The sequence below is a fragment of the Xenopus tropicalis genome, chromosome 7 (assembly GCF_000004195.4).
Source record: "Xenopus tropicalis strain Nigerian chromosome 7, UCB_Xtro_10.0, whole genome shotgun sequence".
NCBI lineage: Eukaryota > Metazoa > Chordata > Amphibia > Anura > Pipidae > Xenopus > Xenopus tropicalis.
The window spans coordinates 122031319-122048628 of NC_030683.2; the positions used below are offsets into that span (position 1 = coordinate 122031319).

Below are 17310 nucleotides of genomic sequence, written 5' to 3' on the forward strand. Positions count from 1 at the left end.
ATCTTTACTGTTATTGTATACTGTCTGAATATATCTGCTGTACTATTTCCTGCATACAGCAGCCCCATATAAATAAAGTTATTAACAGAAGTTGGCTTTAATGGTGCAGCCTGACTGCTACTATAGGCACCATCTCTCCCTACTATACCTGCTATCCCACAGCCCCAGTCCCTTCCCAGAGGCTATTATCCCCCCACTGCTACTATAGGCACCATCTCCCCCTACTATACCTGCTATCCCACAGCCCCAGTCCCTTCCCAGAGGCTATTATCCCCCCACTGCTACTATAGGCACCATCTCTCCCTACTATACCTGCTATCCCACAGCCCCAGTCCCTTCCCAGAGGCTATTATCCCCCTACTGCTACTATAGGCACCATCTCTCCCTACTATACCTGCTATCCCACAGCCCCAGTCCCTTCCCAGAGGCTATTATCCCCCCACTGCTACTATAGGCACCATCTCTCCCTACTATACCTGCTATCCCACAGCCCCAGTCCCTTCCCAGAGGCTATTATCCCCCCACTGCTACTATAGGCACCATCTCTCCCTACTATACCTGCTATCCCACAGCCCCAGTCCCTTCCCAGAGGCTATTATCCCCCCACTGCTACTATAGGCACCATCTCCCCCTACTAAACCTGCTATCCCACAGCCCCAGTCCCTTCCCAGAGGCTATTATCCCCCCACTGCTACTATAGGCACCATCTCTCCCTACTATACCTGCTATCCCACAGCCCCAGTCCCTTCCCAGAGGCTATTATCCCACTGCTACTATAGGCACCATCTCTCCCTACTATACCTGCTATCCCACAGCCCCAGTCCCTTCCCAGAGGCTATTATCCCACTGCTACTATAGGCACCATCTCTCCCTACTATACCTGCTATCCCACAGCCCCAGTCCCTTCCCAACCATTATCACCCTACAGCTTTCACTTTCTATTCGAGAAACTTTTCCTAATGTATCAGTAAATGTCACAGCTCAATTAAACCGAGTTACTTCTAAGCCTTCAGTTTGCTTTTTAATTCCTTTTCATTTTATGACATTTTACAGTTAAAAATGGGAATTAAGCTCTAAATCACTTTTGAATTTTTAATTTAAATTGTTCTTTCATTTCCGGTGACTTTTTTTCCGTTATGAAATGCCCTGCTCCTTTAACATGCATTGCCCGGTAGAGAATGGAACATTCCTGCCTCTCTTGCTAAGGCCGCCTCCGGTGTTGGGTACCAAAGCCGATGACCTCTTCAGCAGCCGGAGGGTTAAGAAAATTGTTCAGCTCTAACTCTGTCCAAAATTTGTTTCCATCCTATCAGCAGGCACAGGAGGGAGTCAGAGATTAAGTGAGGAGAGGGAGAGATGGGGAGGGGGAGAGAGCGCAGATAGCACTGCTGCAGTAACAATCTCCTCCTGGATAAATCAGGCAAGAGCATCAGTGAGCCCACCAAGCCATGCATCCCCTTCCAACCCATTCCTCATCACCCCTTTCATTGGCTCCCTGGCCTGTCATTTGAAAGGCAAGCCCCTACCCAGCGGCAGTTCTGATTGGCCCCCAACTGATGCCAATCACAGCCCATCTGTCAGAAGCCCCATATGGTTTGCAGAAGGCGAGGGAAGTGTGTGTGTGTCTGTTTGTGTGCGTGTGTTAAAGGGGGGGTGAAAGGGGAACAGGAGGAGGGGGGCTGAGAAGAGATAGAAAAAAAAAATCAGAAGAGGCAGAGAGAGAAGGAGAGAGAGAAGGAGAGACAGAGTGCGAGAGAGAGAAGCAAGAGGGGGAGTTGCTAGAGATTCCCATTCCCCATATACGACTGGATGCTTCACTCTTCTCCATCCCTTGCTTCCCATCGCTGAGAGAGAGAGAGTGAAGGGGGGATACAGCAAGGAGGGAGGGAGGGGGGAAGGGGTTAAGGAGGAGAGAAGAACACCGAGCGAAGAAGAGGAAGAATCAAGCAAGGAGCAGAAGAAGGACAGCCGAGACCGAGGAGGAAAAAATCAAAATGAAGGCACCACTTCAGAGGGTGAGCCTGGCCAGCCTGGGCATCGTGATGCTGGCACAAGGTACAGCATATTACTCTTATTAAAAGTGCACGGCTGGGGTTCTGTGGGGCAGCCAACCTGGGCATGTATTACGTGGTACCCATGGGCATCTGCCGTTATTCCAAGGGGTTGGGGAGGGCAACGCTGCTCAGAACCCCCACCTCTGATCATCAGCTCCCTAACATCTCGGAGGGGGGGATGTAGAGTCGTATCCAGCATGTATAGGGTTAATGAAGAGTTAGCTTTCCTAAAACATATTGCAGATCTTTGATGGGGGATGTAAAAAGTTGGCCCATCGCTGCAAGACCCCCCCCCCCCCAGTCAATCTGCTTTTTTTTCTTTATGAATGATGCTGAAAGACTAAGTTTGGAGTCAACCCTGATAAATATTCGGCCTCCTGTTACCTGGCTCTTTGGGGGGGGTTCATGTGAGCTTCTGTATAGGAGAATGCCGGAATGATGCAGTGGAATCCAAGGGAATTCAAGAGAACATTTCCTACATTCCATGATTGGTACAGACTTCCGATGAAGTCGTTAGGGGGCTTCGGTGCAATGCCTTCGGGGATATCCCAGCCTTTTCCAGTTGGAATTTCATTAATGGAGGTCAGAGGCTAATGCAAATGAATTAATTAATATAGGAAGATGCAGGGAAAGAGGTGGGGGGGGGGGGGTGTATACACTGACACAGTGACATCTCTCTCCCCCCCCCCACTCCTGTACCTTGACACCTTGCCTACCCTTTGCCTACTCTTTTGGGACTGCCCTATGGGGATATTATTATTATGGTGGTCTCCCGGGTTAACGAGACGCGCAGCAAATCTTTCTGCAGATTAAAATGATGGATCAATAAAATAAATCCATCGCGTATGATAAATGGAGGGGTCCGGGCTGACCTTTGATCCCTGCCAGAGACGGCAGCGCACTGACAGAGGCTTGAGCCAAGCTCTGTGTATGCAGCTGTGTATTGAACCTGCTGTGTCTGGCATCTGTTCTACAGAGAGAGCATTGAGAGCCGGGAGCCTTAATGGCTCCGATATGTATAGGGGAGAGCGCTTGGCATCTGCATGGCTTGGAACTGACCCCAAATATTACATCCAACATTGATGTCTTGTATCCATGCACTACCAGGGGGGGATGTCTCTACTGGAATGATGAGTGTGTGGGCCAATGTATGTACAATACAATGCTGGAATAGGATGGTATGTTCCTTTCATTGCTTGGTAGCCCTAAATCATTCTTCCTTCGTCTTTAGGGGCTCAAAATAGGGAATCCAAGACCCCAGACATAGTGGGAGTCCTATTTGTAGGTAGGAAGAATGGGGCATAGAAGGTACAGAAGAGTGATGGAGATGGATAAGATGGTCCCTGGGTGCTGGTAAATGCATCTGAAGGGGTACCCCTACTTTGTTGAGAAATGGGGCCCTAAAAAAGTCTGGGGCCCGGTCGCTACTTATGTCAGCTCTGCTAAGACCTTCCCCCAACTCACAGCTAGGGAGCCTGGAATGGCACTGCAGTGAGTATTATAACACTCCTGTAATCAAAGCTAAAAAAGGGGGGGGGATTGATGTAGCATGGAGTAATTACAGCGAATGGAAAGCCATAGGTTCATATAAACAAACACTGCTTTGGCCCTGTCCACTGTTGTCTCGTGTGAATTCCCATTTGCCTTGGCAAGGGAAGGGTTACTGTTTACCCTAGGGAAGAATAGTCAATACGATTGGTTATTTTTTCTTTGCTGGCAGAGGGCGCCATAGAGTTATAACCTAATACCACCCTCCCCTTCAGCTATGCTAAAGGGTTAATTTCTATGTAACAATCCCTGCTTGGCATCTGAGAATGGCAGTGCCAAACAGGCTTCATTCCATAGGCTGACAGCTGCCCTGCCACTGGTTTCCCTGTTAAACTGGTACATTCCCCCCCCCCCCCAGAACACAAGAGAGCAGTGTGCAAAGTGCAAGAATCTTCAAGATTTGCTATATTTTATATTGACATGTTTCTTCCCAGAATTCCAGTACTTTCGTGCAAAGTTTAACCTTCGTGGGAAAGTTATGCACCAATACGGGTGCAGAATTTGGAGCTTGTGCTTTAATGCGGGCATCTTTTGGGTATCCTATGGGCTTGCCATGGGTTCTCTATTATGGGCCTTCATTTCACATTCTATATAGATGTTGCTAACTGAACCCTGGACTTCTATGGGTAACGAATAACCCGGAGGGTAACTACAGAAGGTGCAGGGGATGCGACGGCACCAGAGCCCAGCGACCGCATTCTCTGCCATTAGAAGTTTAAGAAAACTGCAATATTAAGTGACCAGTCCATAATTATACACACAGGGGTGAAGGGATATGAGTGGGTGGAGGGCATAGGATTTAAAATTTGGTGGTGGTATGAAGTGTGCGAGTTGGGGGCATCAAATGGTGCAAGTATTGGGTGTGGAAGGAGCCTGGGTCCCTAGTTCTTCCACTGAGGCCGCACCATGCACCTGTAATGTTGCACTTTAGAAAGGTAAAGTGACACACTTGTGCCCCTTTATACACCTTTGCCCCACAGAGCAGCTGAAATAGTTTAACCCCTCGTGTGCTGGAGACAACCCCCCACCATTAATCTAAATATGACCTGCTTTGCAAAGCCTTCCGGACCATGAGACCGAAACAAACTTGCACCCCCTAAATACATCCAAACCCTGGAAACGCTTGTGGGTTCTCAGTCGTTTATACAGTTTTTGCTGACTGTGTGTGACTGGATTCTTATTTTTTTGGTTTCTAAACTGCATGTGATGGGAATAGAGCCGGAACTAATATATCACTCCGACCAGAGGGATCTTGTTGAGTTTAAATGACTAAAACTCCCCTTGTCAACTGGACTTTACTTCTTATTTTCTGGTTTCTAAATGACTGACCTGTATAACCAGTATGGCTCAAGTATGTAGATGCCTAGAATGCTCCATTAATTAGTCCTGAATCATGGAGTGGAACTGTCTGGACTCTGGAATGGATCAGGGGTGTGGCTGGCATAACTGGGCATGTTCTAAATTGCTTAGGGGCATTGCTGAAAAAGTACCTAGTTCTGAAAATGTGATGTTGTATTCCATGGTGTATCTCGGGCTCCCCAATTATTGCTGTACTGATGCTGGGAATGGCCAGTGTTGTTGGTCAGTGTGGTAGATACACTTGAAAGCCCAGCTTCAATATGGGTTAGGGCAAGATTTGGGTTAACTCCTGGACATGCTTAGAAATATGGCTGAACAGCAGATACACTGATATGTTCCTTTTTCTGTATTATCTTGTTATAAACGAAGGGGGGCCCTGATCAAAGCACAACCAACACAGCAGGCACTCATGGATCCCACAAACAGGCTTGTGTAAAAGAAAGGCAAACTTTAATTTACGCGTTTCGTGCATAGGAAACTGAATCATACGCTGGTTACTTATTCTTCAGGAATGACGGCTGCTTTTGTGCAATGGGACTTCCTTGGGTTCCCACAATTCCCTCCTGAGTATCTCTACTCCCTTTTTCATTTATTTTTCCTTTTTGTTTTCATTTTTTTATAGTTCTAGCAGCTTTTTTTCCCATAATTAAGGCCTACTATCTCCTCCACGCCCGTCAGCAGTGACTCTTTGGCACGGCCTGACAGGCTGCTCCATGTCTATAACACTGAGCTAGTGGGGCCTGCAGTAATGATGAGTATTAGCCATGGGAAGACACAACAAGCGGGATGATCAGTCTGTTCAGATGAAGTACAAGCAGAGAACAAGAGGGTTCACAGGCTGGAGCACCTTCCATCTCACGCTAATTATTTGCCTTGAGTCTGACATCGAGATACCAGAAATCCCGTAGGTGCCTGTAATACGGGTTAGACTCAGGATCAGAAGCAATGGGTTGGGAGGGAAAAGGCTTAGCCTGTCAAACATGGAATCTACGTAGATATGGGCGAATTCTGGGTATAAAGAGATAAATGTACATAGGTTGGAGAGGGAGGATACCAGAATAGTTAGAAAAAGGTACATGGGAGCCATGTAGAGAGGAGGGGTACCCACTGCCAAGGGTAGAGAGGTAAGATACACACTATAGAGGGGCAGCAGTCATTTAGAGTGTTGGGGTACCAAGTAGACTCTGTAGAGAGGAAACAAACATTGTAGAAACAGGAGGTGTAATTATTAATATTATTAACATGTATTTATAAAGCGCAAATACATTCTACAGCACTGTACAGCATTATCCAGAATGCTCGGGACCTGGGGTTTTCTGGATAAGGAATCTAAGTCTACTAAAAGATTATTTAAACAATAAATAAACCAATAGGTTTTCTTTGCTTCCAATAAGGGGTAATTATATCTTAGTTGGGATCAAGTACAGGTACTGTTTTATTATTACAGAGAAAAGGGAATCATTTAACCATTAAATAAACCCAATAGGGCTGTTCTGCCCCAATAAGGGGTAATTATATCTTAGTTGGGATCAAGTACAGGTACTGTTTTATTATTACAGAGAAAAGGGAATCATTTAACCATTAAATAAACCCAATAGGGCTGTTCTGCCCCAATAAGGGGTAATTATATCTTAGTCGGGATCAAGTACAGGTACTGTTTTATTATTACAGAGAAAAGGGAATCATTTAACCATTAAATAAACCCAGTAGGATTGTTCTGCCACCAGTAAGGGGTAATTATATCTTAGTTGGGATCAAGTACAGGTACTGTTTTATTATTACAGAGAAAAGGGGAATCATTTAACCATGAAATAAACCCAATAGGACTGTTCTGCCCCCAATAAGGGGTAATTATATCTTAGTTGGGATCAAGTACAGGTACTGTTTTATTATTACAGAGAAAAGGGAATCATTTAACCATTAAATAAACCCAATAGGGCTGTTCTGCCCCAATAAGGGGTAATTATATCTTAGTCGGGATCAAGTACAGGTACTGTTTTATTATTACAGAGAAAAGGGAATCATTTAACCATTAAATAAACCCAATAGGACTGTTCTGCCCCCAATAAGGGGTAATTATATCTTAGTTGGGATCAAGTACAGGTACTGTTTTATTATTACAGAGAAAAGGGAATCATTTAACCATTAAATAAACCCAATAGGGCTGTTCTGCCCCCAATAAGGGGTAATTATATCTTAGTTGGGATCAAGTACAGGTACTGTTTTATTATTACAGAGAAAAGGGAATCATTTAACCATGAAATAAACCCAATAGGATTGTTCTGCCACCAGTAAGGGTTGGCAGGTATGTCTCATATGCCCAGTACTGTAATGAAATGAATATACACTTCCCCTTTACAATCCCATCTGATCAGTAACTCTCCCAATCAGGAATATGACAAGGGAGGGTAGCACATCACTGGAATAAGGAGTGAAATGCTCATTATAAAGGGAAAGAGTGGGCTGGGAGACACGAATATTCATTGTTAACCCTCTCACAGAAATGTTTAAACATTGGGCCTACCCACTGTATATCCTTACAGCTACACCTGGGGGTTATCCCTGCTGTGTCTAACGCCCCTGATCTTAAAGGAGCAGCAAAACAGCAAACAAAAAGTAAAATTAATTTACACTGCTTTACAGAGATATCATGTTGTTATCCGCAGGGGGGGAGCCGGTCTCCCCTGCCTTGGTATTTATTTCCCTCAAGTCCTTGTAACATTTGAGATCCCACCGGGGGGCATCGCCCGGCTGATAAAGAGGTCAACACTTTCAATTCCCCGGGGGATGTAACTGAATGCCAAGCGTGGTATCTCCGTCAGGCTGGGTAATTGCTCACTTACTGGTATTTATCAACAGCTGCTCGTGTGAGTTCCGCTGCCTAATGGCACGGGCGCAACGGTGTAACGGAATGTCCCTCGGGGCCACTATCATTGTGTGTGATTGTTATAACACTTGTTTCATACAGGGGGTTTTTGCTTTGTGATGTCTTCCCTAATCCTCCATACAGAGCTGGTTAGTTGGGGGTTAGGGGGAAAGAGAAAGGATTTAACTTGGGCACCAACCAGGGCCGGCAGCTTTTTTGGGAAAATACTGGACTTCCTATATGTTTGTCTTTCTTTCCTATTAATAACATTGGCATTAAGCATCATTTCTATACCAGTCAGCTGGTAACCCCAGTCAAGGATGGCTTTGGCCAACTAGGCCAGTTGGCAACCCATGGGGTATGTTTGTAAGTAAATGTCCTTGGTAAAAATCTGAAAATTAAGTCAAGTTATAAATTTCAGCCTATTTCTTGGGTGGCTGAAAAAAAAACATTTGTTGTGTATGAATTTTTCAACTCCTTAACATGGGCAGGTAAACACCCTGTATAGTCATGTGTATTCTGTAAACTATCATTTATTGTTGATTGTGTATTATACAAAATAATGTAAAACATGAGTATATTAGAAAGCCCCTTGCCTTTATATGGTTATAGACCCCCTCAGTGACTGCTAATATCCTTATCATTTACAGTAGGGGGTACATTATGCCTTATAATACATGAGTGATACTCAGAGTTCCCTGTATAACTCAGCCTGCAGCCTTGTGCCTTTATATGGGCACAGAACCCCTCAGTGACTGCTAATATCCTTATCATTTACAGTAGGGGGTACATTATCCCTTATAATACATGAGTGATACTCAGAGTTCCCTGTATAACTCAGCCTGCAGCCTTGTGCCTTTATATGGGGGGCACAGAACCCCTCAGTGACTGCTAATATCCTTATCATTTACAGTAGGGGGTACATTATCCCTTATAATACATGAGTGATACTCAGAGTTCCCTGTATAACTCAGCCTGCAGCCTTGTGCCTTTATTTGGGCACAGAACCCCTCAGTGACTGCTAATATCCTTATCATTTACAGTAGGGGGTACATTATCCCTTATAATACATGAGTGATACTCAGAGTTCCCTGTATAACTCAGCCTGCAGCCTTGTGCCTTTATATGGGGGGCACAGAACCCCTCAGTGACTGCTAATATCCTTATCATTTACAGTAGGGGGTACATTATCCCTTATAATACATGAGTGATACTCAGAGTTCCCTGTATAACTCAGCCTGCAGCCTTGTGCCTTTATACGGGCACAGAACCCCTCAGTGACTGCTAATATCCTTATCATTTACAGTAGGGGGTACATTATCCCTTATAATACATGAGTGATACTCAGAGTTCCCTGTATAACTCAGCCTGCAGCCTTGTGCCTTTATATGGGGGGCACAGAACCCCTCAGTGACTGCTAATATCCTTATCATTTACAGTAGGGGGTACATTATCCCTTATAATACATGAGTGATACTCAGAGTTCCCTGTATAACTCAGCCTGCAGCCTTGTGCTTTTCTCCCAGTTCAGTTTCAGTTTTTCCCATAGACTTCACTAAAGTTTTCATGGGAGATACCGGTAAGTTTTTTCTCATTGGATTGCATCTGGCTCTATGGGAAAACCTGGAATTGTATTAAAAGAAAAGCTTTTCTTGTGGAACTAAATCTGACCCATTATTCTCTATATAGGACACAAAGCCTTAAGGGAAAGCAAAAAATGCTTTAGTAAACTGTAGAAAACGCTGACATTGTTGCATTGGAATGAACATACCCGAACCCAACTTTATATACATTTTCAAAAAATTGCACTCAAAATTTGCACGTGAAAACTGCATGAAATGTTAGTAAACTTGCTTTTGTTGTAGCAGATAAAAACCAATGGGCATTGTGGGTACCTGTACAGTAAGTGATTTGGTAGTGATATCGTTAGGGTTGCCACCTTTTCTATTTTTCTATAATACCGGCCTTTGGTTTGGGGTGTGTGCCATGGCGGAGGCGGGGCTATGATGCAAAGGGGTGGGGAGATTGTTGGACCAGGTGGGGAAGGGATGAATGTGACTAATAAATGGGGCAATGGGTCAAATACATTGCTGGTAAATTATGTATTTCCGGTGCCGGCCCTAGCTGGCTATTTACCAACTAGACTGGTCATCTACTGGCCAAGTGGCAACTCTAGATACGGCTGATTTATTGTAATTACATGACATGTACTGGGATAACCTGAGATATCACTTCCCCTCGGTACGGCTGACATTTGCTTTTCATTCAGATATTCCCATATTCCCTGGGCCAGGTGAAGGGATAAGGGGCCTTGGTCTGTACCATTTCCTGGCTGGGGGGGCGCTTCTGAAGCTGAGGGGCCCCTTGGCAGTATTTATGTCCCTTCTGAAACCAGACCTGCTATTAAGTGACAGGCAACCCCTTCCATTATCCCAGCATCATCTAACAGGCCGTGGGGGCCAAGGTCCCACGCGTTTGTCTCCTGGGAGCGACGCGCTTCTGCCAGTGACCTGTTTAGAGCGCCGTTTCCTGCAGATGAGGTTTTTATTATTCATGTCCTCACTCTCTCACTCCGAGGGGAGTGTTGTGCTTAATCATATGATTTCCAAAGCCGCTCGGCTATAGAGGTGACAGGGCTTGTGTCCCTGGACCGTCCCCGCGGCCACCGGGGGGGGGGGAGATTTATCAAAGCTTGAACTGACAAATAGGTATCTCTCCCCAGGTATCCCTGTTTTTATTCAATTGTTTGTTTTTTTTTCCCCCCACAATTTGTTGAATAAAATTTATTTTATTTCTCTAACGGTAAATAAACAATCGTTCTCTCTCTTCCATGCGAGAAGCATCACCTTGTATCCCCTTCAGATTAAACTCTATAACATGCATATTTATTAGACAAAAGTCGGCAAATTGGATCAAATACGCGGCGCTCCAAGAGATCTCGCCGGCGAGTCAGTGTTTTTTGTTGAAAGTCTAAAGGAATCCGCAGCGCCGGAATCCGCGAAGCTTCCGTGCAATCGGGACGAGAGAATCCAGAATTTGGGTTGAGATTCGCCACTTTTTGGCAAGTTTAACCAAATCTGGGAAGATAGATATGAATTGGAGGTTTTTTTTTTTCTAAAACCGACGGCGGAAAAAAATTTGTGGTTAAATTTGACCGAATATTTTTCAGCGGCAAATTTGCAAAAGAATTCAAACTCAAAAGTGTCAGATTTTAGTTGCCAAATGTTTTCATTCGAATGTATGAGATTTTACTTTTTTTTTTTTCAATTGAGCAATCTGGAAAATTCTAAATTGTCGGATTTTAGTTTAGTTTTGTTTTGATGGATAAATATTGAAAAATTCAAGTTGGGCAAAAAATTGATATTGCTTTTGCTTGACACAATTTTTTCAAATATATCTGCCCCATAGAGTTTAGTCAAACCAAACCTAAAATCAATTCAGACTCTACATCAGGAATCCCCAACCTTTTTTACCCATGAGCAACATTCAAGTGTAAAAAGAGTTGCGGAGCAACACAAGCATGAAAAAGGTACCTGGAGGTGCCAAATAAGGGCTGTGATTGGCTATTTGGTAGTCCCTATGTGAGCTGGCAGCCTATAGAAGTTTCTGCTTGGCTTTACTTTGGGTTTTATTGAACCAAAACTTGCCCCCAAGTCAGGAATTCAAAAATAACTCCCTGGTTTGGGGGCACTGAGAGCAACATCCAAGGGGTTGGGGAGCAACGTGTTGTCCCCGAGCCACTGGTTGGGGATCACTGCTCTACATTATATATACACATATGTTACATGGCCAGGTATGGGTATAGGAAATCCTAATTTGGATGTAAACTAGAAACCCCTACAGATCATTGGTAGACCAAACTTGGCTTATTTGATTCATAGAAGTCCAGGCAAATGATCCAATTTGGTGTAAACTTGTAAGACCCAATAGGGCAGCCCAGTAAACATCTGCCCCAAGTAGGTATTAGTGTGGGTCTTTTTTGGCCCCATAAACAGGCCAATAAGCTGCAAATGTTCCTGCAGTTCAGTTGAGCAGTTTGGTATTATAACAAGTGTAATTGGTTGAAGCTCCGCTCAAGATGTGTCCACTGGTTTAGAAACAACAATGCCCGCCATAAAAGCATTGGAAATCCTAAGAAATACTGGGTAAATTTCATGAATTTCTTGCCGGGAGCATTGACTTTTAATCAAGAAGCAGCTGAAGGAGGGGTTTTGATGTGATGTTTTGACCAGGGAATATATAAAGCCATCAAAACAAGCAAGTGTACCCCCAGCCTTCGTTTGGATCTGGCCATCCAAGTGGTTGACTTATTCAGTGTGATCTGGTAATTGAGCCCCCAGGCAATAACATGGGGTGACCTGCACAGACCTATAAGACTAGAAACCATGCAATGCCTGATGCAGTCATTAACCGACCGATATTTCCCAGCTTCCCCAACGGATATCTGAACAGAACCAGAGGGGGCCATTATTTTGACCCCATACTTGGGCCAACAGGCTTCATCATTTCCCCATCATTTATCCTTTCATATATGGGGCCCCTCAAGACCAATTTCAACCCACCATCCTGGGATTCAATTAGATCACTGTAGAAGATCACTGTAGGTCAACCCAGGCAAGGAAAAAAAGCATTAACAAGCGAGGGACTGACTCTCTCCACATCTATATAAATCTGCAATAGCCAAAGCGTTTGGGGGGAGGACAAATCATGAAGTTCAGTAACTTGAACTGTGAATAATGAACCCAACTCTGGGGCTCCACCCAACATCCTTAATGGTAGTGCTTTTTCTATAGTGGTGCCCATGGTGAGTGGGCGTAATCATTGGGTTTGCTTTTTCTGTTCCATGATTGTTATGAGTAGTGACACCTGAGCACCCAGAATGCTTTGTGAATGTTGGGACAAGGCAACCATTTTGAATTGCACACCTACTGCCCTTTGTTGTATTGACATCATTTGTATTGACACGTATGTAATTGGTTCATGCCAGCCCCACACTCTATTCACCTTAACGCTCTTTATCATATTGCGACTGTTTCTGATAAACGCGTGATGTCTGCCTGTCACGTTCCGCCTGCGTGCTTCTGTTCCTTCTCTTTAATCCGTGTACTGCTCGGCGTAATCAAATCATGAGTCCCTGGGTGAAGCTCTCGCCAAGTAGTCGCTGCAGATTTAACCCTGTCTTTGCGTTAGTCCATTGAAAGGGGTGATGTATTAGAGGGGTGTAAGTGACTAAGTGCGCACCCTGACCAGCAGTCTGACCCACAGCAGGTTACCTGCAAACCAACTGTCAGCTCTGAGGCCAGAAAGTGATGTAGACAGACAGGTCTAAGGGCAAAATGGGCAAAAAAATAACTGCTCTTAAAGAAGTAGAGCAGGAAACTACCCACTATCTGCCCATTAACCACAATTATTATTATTATTATTATTATTAACATTTATTTATAAAGCGCCAACATATCCCGCAGCGCTGTACAATAAGTGGATTACATACATTGGACATACAGAGTAACATATAAAGCAATCAATAACCGATACAAGAGGTGAAGAGAGCCCTGCCCAAAAGAGCTTACAATCTACAATGCACTGTGGGTACCCACAGCCACCCAACTCAGGGCTCCATCATGTCTCATTCCATGGATAATGTCCCTCAACAGAGACATGGCGTGCTGCCATCTTCTCTCTTCTCCGTATCAGTTTCTGTAGTACAGCCAGTGTCTGTCAGTAGTTACTGGGGCCCCAGAACAACACCTTTATAGGGCCCAGCATTCTGCAAAATGTACGAAATATAATATATTCTACCTACATACGCTCCAATGGTGCATTTACATATCCCTTGCCACACTTGGCGCTTAAGCAGCAGCTTTTCCCGCTTATTATGGTCCAATTCTACTTACTATAGTTATGGGGATCTACCTGTGTTGGAGACCACTTAGGTCTGGGGCCCTCCAGAAGGTCCTCTGGCGCTCTGTTAGTCAAGTCTAAGCTAGACGTTGGCAGTTATGTAATAAAAGTTACTTAGTTTGCCATGGAGCAGTAACCCATAGCAACAGCAGGTAGCCACAGGCTTGGCCCTTAAGCAGCAGCTTTTCCTCTTATTATGTTCCAGTTGGTCCAGTTCTACTTACTATAGTTATGGAAATCTAAATGTGTTGGAGCCCACGTAGGTCTGGGGCCCACCAGAAGATCCTCTGGCGCTTTGTTAGTTAAGTCCAACCTTGACATTGGGGGTTATGTAATAAAAGGCACTAAGTTTGCCCAGGAGCAGTAACCCATAGCAACCAATCAGCAGGTAGCATTTACTGGTCACCTGTTTAAAAGCAAATATCTAATTGGTAGCTGTGGGTTACTGCAACTGGGCAAACTTAGTGCCTTTTATTATCTTTAAACCATAGGTAGGTGGTAAGTAGAGGGCTTCTCAGCACCTCCTAGTGCTGCATTAAATAGTAGGGTGGGCACCCACCTATCACCCACTCTGGATGCAGTTTTGCCCTCCATTCTAGAAGCTGTGCCTGCGGGGCCAACCTGCAGGGCAAGGTGCAAACATCAGGGCTCTTTGCACCCATCCTTTGCACTTGGCACCCTGCCCGAGGCTTTGTCTCCGCTTTCATGGATCCCTGCACCCAACTGGGAAGCAGGAACATCAATCTGTGTGACCCTCTTTCTGGAAGCCCCTAAGGTGCTGATGCCTGTGATTCTGTTGCAGAGCGGCTCAGCCAGAGCTCTAACTAAACAGCAGGGAAATCAATAGAACGGAGGGCGGGGGGGGCAGGGGGGGCAGGGGGGGCCATCGGAGGAGAAAGCGCAGAACATGTGACACTGAAGTGACAGCTGCACATCCTTCCCCGCCATCAAGAACGGCCCCCAAAGGATAAAAAATAGAAAGTTTAAAGTATTTTGATATCTACGGTCTCAGAAATCACATTTTTTTACCCAGCAGCCTTTGCATTTCTCAGGGAGAATTTAGCGATATAAATAATACATAAATGTGCTGCAATGCGACCCCCATCTAGTATAGGGATACTTGCCCTTTATTTACCAAACACTTGCGGCCCTGGTTAAAGGGCCAGACAGGGCGTGGGGTTCACGTGTATAACTAATGCTAATGTATGGGCAGAATGGTGTCTGTATCCTTTTAAAGGGGTTGTTCACCTTTGAGTTGACTTTTAGCATGATGTATGAGAGTAATATTCTGAGACAATTTGCAATTGGTCCTTATTTTGTATTATCTACAGTTTGTTTGGTAATTTCATTTTCAGTTCAGGAGCTCTCCAATCTGGAGTTTCAGCAGCTGTTTAGTTGCTAGGGTCCAAGTTACCTTAGCAACCAGGGAGTGGTTTGGATGAGAGACTGGTATATGTATAGGAGAGGGGCTGAATAGAAAAGAAAGTTGCAAAAAGTAACAATAAAATTGTAGCCTCACAGAGCAATAGTTTTTTGGCTGCCGGGGTCAGTGACCCCCATTTGAAAGTTGGAAACAGGTCTGTCTCATAATATAGGCATGTCTCATAATATAGGTCTGTCTCATAATATAGGTCTGTCTCGTAATATAGTCCTGTCTCATAATATAGGCATGTCTCATAATAAAGTCCTGTCTCATAATATAGGCATGTCTCATAATATAGTCCTGTCTCATAATATAGGCATGTCTCATAATATAGTCCTGTCTCATAATATAGGCATGTCTCATAATATAGTCCTGTCTCATAATATAGGCATGTCTCATAATATAGTCCTGTCTCATAATATAGGCATGTCTCATAATATAGTCCTGTCTCATAATATAGGCATGTCTCATAATTTAGGCATGTCTCTGTCTATTTATATAGGCCTGTATCTTTACATAGGCCTGTCTAATATTATAGTCCTGTCTCATTACTGTATATAGGCCTTTTTCATTATATAGTCCTGTCACATAATATAGTCCTGTCTCTTTATATAGGCCTGTCTCATTATATAGACCTGTCTCATAATATAGGCCTGTCTCATAATATAGGCCTGTCTCTTTATATAGGCCTGTCTAATATTATAGTCCTGTCTCATTTCTGTATATAGGCCTTTTTCATTATATAGTCCTGTCACATAATATAGTCCTGTCTCTTTACATAGGCCTGTCTCATTATTTAGTCTCATAATATAGGCCTGTCTCATTATTTAGTCTCATTATATAGGCCTGTCTCATAATATAGGCCTGTATCATTATATATAGGCCTGTCTCATTATATAGGCCTGTCTCTATGGGCAGTAATTGGCAGCAGTGGGTTTAAAGGGACAATTGGTGCTTATAATTGAAACATACAGCGGAAGCCTCACATCCCAGTCTGTATCGTGGGACCGGGGCCCAGGGGGGGGGGCCCGGGTGGGGGGGGAGACAGAGCCGTATAAGTTGGTCGCACTGAGAGATATTGATGACTTGGGAATTCTCTATGAACTTAAATATGGGTTATTGATTGGTGCGTTTCAGCTTTCCCGGAGAAAAGGCTTTTTACTAGTGTAATTATCACTTCAGCTCCTTAACATATTAATTAAAAGGAAACCTGTGATGGCTTTGCAGCAGACAACAGATTGCAGCCATTTGGTGAGGGAGCCATATGCAGGGAATCAGTGGGGCTTGTACGGAGCTCACAGCGTTACCTTCACGTGGGGCAGGAAGGGCCTGTATCTGCCCTGATGCAAATAGAATGATCATTGCCTCTGCGGGCCGGCGGGGTAGAAACCAGCAAAGGGTCTGGACTTGCAACCCCCCCATCACTTATCCATCAATTAACCCTTTATTTAAAGACTCCCTGAGGAGCCCTATTCAGTAAAGACAAGGCCAACAAGATGCTCAGTACTAGCGGATGGATCAGGTCAGGTCTTAATGGGGGCTAATTGTAGTCCTGTCTGTCATTGAACTACAAGACTTGTCGGCTGGGTTAGGGTTATGGAGGGTTTAGCTCTATACAGTACCCGACTGGGACTCAACATAGTTACCCCCAGCCTCAGCGCAGTTGCCCCAGCTTCAGCATAGTTACCCCCAGCTTCAGCACAGTTACCCCCAGCTTCAGCACAGTTGCCACAGCTCCAGCACAGTTGCCTACCAGCCTCAGAGCAGTTGCCACAGCTTCAGTACAGTTACCCCAGCTTCAGCACAGTTACCCCCAGCCTCAGCGCAGTTGCCCCAGCTCCAGCACAGTTGCCCCCAGCCTCAGCACAGTTGCCACAGCTTCAGCGCAGTTGCCCCAGCTCCAGCACAGTTGCCTACCAGCCTCAGAGCAGTTGCCACAGCTTCAGCACAGTTATCCCCAGCTTCAGCACAGTTACCCCCAGCCTCAGCGCAGTTGCCCCAGTTCCAGCACAGTTGCCCCCAGCCTCAGCACAGTTGCCACAGCTTCAGCATAGTTGCCCCAGATTCAGCACAGTTTACCCCAGCTTTAATACCATTGACCCCAGCTTCAGCACAGTTGACACCAGCTTCCGCACAGTTACCCCCAGCCTCAGCGCAGT

General features: G+C 44.8%; 1 protein-coding gene across 1 annotated transcript in view; it reads left to right on the forward strand.

Annotated features, from left to right (window-relative positions):
* Nucleotides 1-1595: 1595 nt before the first annotated feature.
* iglon5 (IgLON family member 5) overlaps nucleotides 1596-17310 on the forward strand; it is a 282486-nt gene continuing 266771 nt past the window's right edge. The window contains exon 1 of the mRNA XM_002938206.5: nucleotides 1596-2055. Coding sequence (XP_002938252.1) covers nucleotides 1995-2055 — 61 coding nt within the window. The 5' untranslated portion in view covers nucleotides 1596-1994. The remainder of the gene's footprint in view (nucleotides 2056-17310) is intronic.